The 2,500-nt window shown below is 36.1% G+C and overlaps 1 protein-coding gene across 1 annotated transcript in view; it reads left to right on the top strand.

The window, feature by feature from the left end:
- The window catches only part of Itpr (Inositol 1,4,5,-trisphosphate receptor), a gene marked incomplete in the record, with an annotated part of 309,414 nt that overhangs the window by 698 nt on the left and 306,216 nt on the right, over positions 1-2,500 (top strand). The window contains 1 exon segment of the mRNA XM_070133886.1: positions 725-1,014. Within this exon segment, the coding sequence (XP_069989987.1) occupies positions 917-1,014 (98 nt within the window).

The following is a 2,500-nucleotide window of genomic DNA, read 5'->3' as shown; positions in this document are numbered from 1 at the left end:
CTTGCGCAAGTATTTCGCATACCCGTTCGCAAGAAGGCCAACTAACAGGTAGAGGGAAATAGATATTGCCTCTTGAAGCATGACAGTTATGGAATGATCAGAAAACACATATGTTAATTATTATGCATATGAAAGAAGTTCGTAAAACTAGTGCATGGATAATCAGGGCTGCAACCTGACTCTCTTGAGGCACTTAATGACGTCAGCAAGTTCTGATAGGCAGGCACATCGTCATTTGAGGTAGCCATAAACACGTGCTATAGGCCTTTATTGAATCATTAGAATTGATTATAATCATTACGGTTTTGTCGGGCACTTTTCTCAGATGATGTGTAAAACGCTTTGTTCGTTAGTTCTAAAAGCAGCATTTCTAAATCGCTCAGTTGCTAACCGTTACAGTAGTAACAACTATATTGGTGCATGCACAGCTAGCATTTTCTTTGAGATGAAGTTTTTAAGTTACTGAGGCATTAATGTTAAGAGAACTTTCATCTGCAGCTTGTTCGACAGATGTGTATGCATTTAATTGTAAGCCGAGGTTGTTGTTCTTGCAGACATGCAGTTCGTTTGTTTTAGGGTAGAACTTCGGAAACGAAAGGTACGCAGGCTAAATTAGCTTTTACTTAGAATACCAGAGAGTATAGGTTAGGTAGTCTGTTGCAATGAGTTAAAAGAGGGGTGCTGCTGCAGCTAGACTAGTGACCAGCTGGTGATAATCCCCTAGGTGAGTGTAGCGAGGTGAGACTGGACATGTCACACTGGTGATTCACACTGGGGTCTCCGTGTCACGATGTCCCGGTGCTGAGAGTGCCAGGGCCACCGGCAGTGCGTGGCCCCCTGCTCTATCTCAAGCGTGAGTGAGTGTGCGTGAGAGTGAAATCAGACTGTACCTCTGCACCACCACACTATCGCCATCATGGGGCCGGAACACCTAGGATCTGCCTTCCTTCATATGGGGGACATCGTCTCCCTGTATGCTGAGGGCAGCGTGTCGGGATTTATCAGCACACTCGGGTAAGTACATTAGCCTATATATATATATATATATATATATATATATATATATATATATATATATATATATATATATATATATATATATATATATATATATATATATAATGTTATATATATATAATGTTATATATATATATATATATATATATATATATATATATATTATATATATATATATATATATATATATATATATATAATGTTATATATATATAATGTTATATATATATATAATGTTATATATATATATATAATGTTATATATATATATATAATGTTATATATATATATATATAATGTTATATATATATATATATATATAATGTTATATATATATATATAATGTTATATATATATATATATATATATATATATATATATATATATATATATATGTTTCTTTATTAATGCCACTCTGGTCAGCCCTAACATTCGGCGTGTGTTGAGATATATCCATCGTCGCCAGGTGATTGCTACCACGACCTGATGTGGCCTATTTAATTTTTACCTTTTGTATAGGCCTACCTGATGTATTATCTCCCAGTATATCGCGTGGCGAGCGTGTGCTCCACGCACTTATGAATATGGAAGTTAGAACGGAATCCGCTTTATGCGTTGCCTGTCTTAGGTTTGGACTAAAGACTAATGCTTTCTCATCCATTGATGACTCGGAAAAAAGGGTGAGAGAGTGCTATGAGACTTGTTATGCTAGGATGAAAAGGATGAAAATCTTTGAAAATAATGGACAGTATTCGATATTATACACAAGGGACGGTATATTTCTTGTTGAAAAATTGCAATATGTATCACTTTTGGCGGCAGGTAACATGGGAATTTTTTTTTTATGACGAGCGATACCTTGGCTCACAGGTCTTCCAAGATATCAGATATGTTGGTATTTAACCTTTAAGAAAACAAAACCATTATTGATTTATAGAGTAGTTTCGTCATGTAAAAATTAAATCTTAGTCACCGATGTTTAGACAGAATTCTGAAGATGAATATATTTTCATGTTTCGTTGATCGGGTTTCAAGGCTAATTTAAAGATTCATGAATTTTAGAATCCCTATATAGATCAGTTAATTTCAGATTTTAAAGGATTCATGAATTTTAGAATCCCTTTTTAGATCAGTTAATTTCAGATTTTTCTTTGCTTGAAATTCTGAATTTCATGGTGTATTGAATCAAGATCCTTGCTTTTTAAAGAGAAATGTCATTGCCGATGAAATTGTGATTAATGTTTGGGACGTTGTCTTGCAGCGCGAGCGATGATGATTAATGGTGGATTGCACCCCTGGAATTCTTTCGCCGGTGGCCCTGTTGGTATTGAACTCCTTACTTTCCTCCTAGTTACGTCACTTGGGTATATTTGGGCGGTTATTGGGTGAACTCGCAAGGACGAGGCTGTACCGAGGAGGCTGGTCGCTGCTCGGTTGGGAGGGGTCATCCTTCGCTGCTTTAAAGCAATGCAAGTGATGTGGGC

The sequence above is a fragment of the Penaeus vannamei genome, chromosome 19, assembly GCF_042767895.1.
Source record: "Penaeus vannamei isolate JL-2024 chromosome 19, ASM4276789v1, whole genome shotgun sequence".
NCBI classification, from domain to species: domain Eukaryota; kingdom Metazoa; phylum Arthropoda; class Malacostraca; order Decapoda; family Penaeidae; genus Penaeus; species Penaeus vannamei.
The sequence above is the reverse complement of the archived record's forward strand: the minus strand, read 5'-3'. Positions and strand labels throughout refer to the sequence as shown.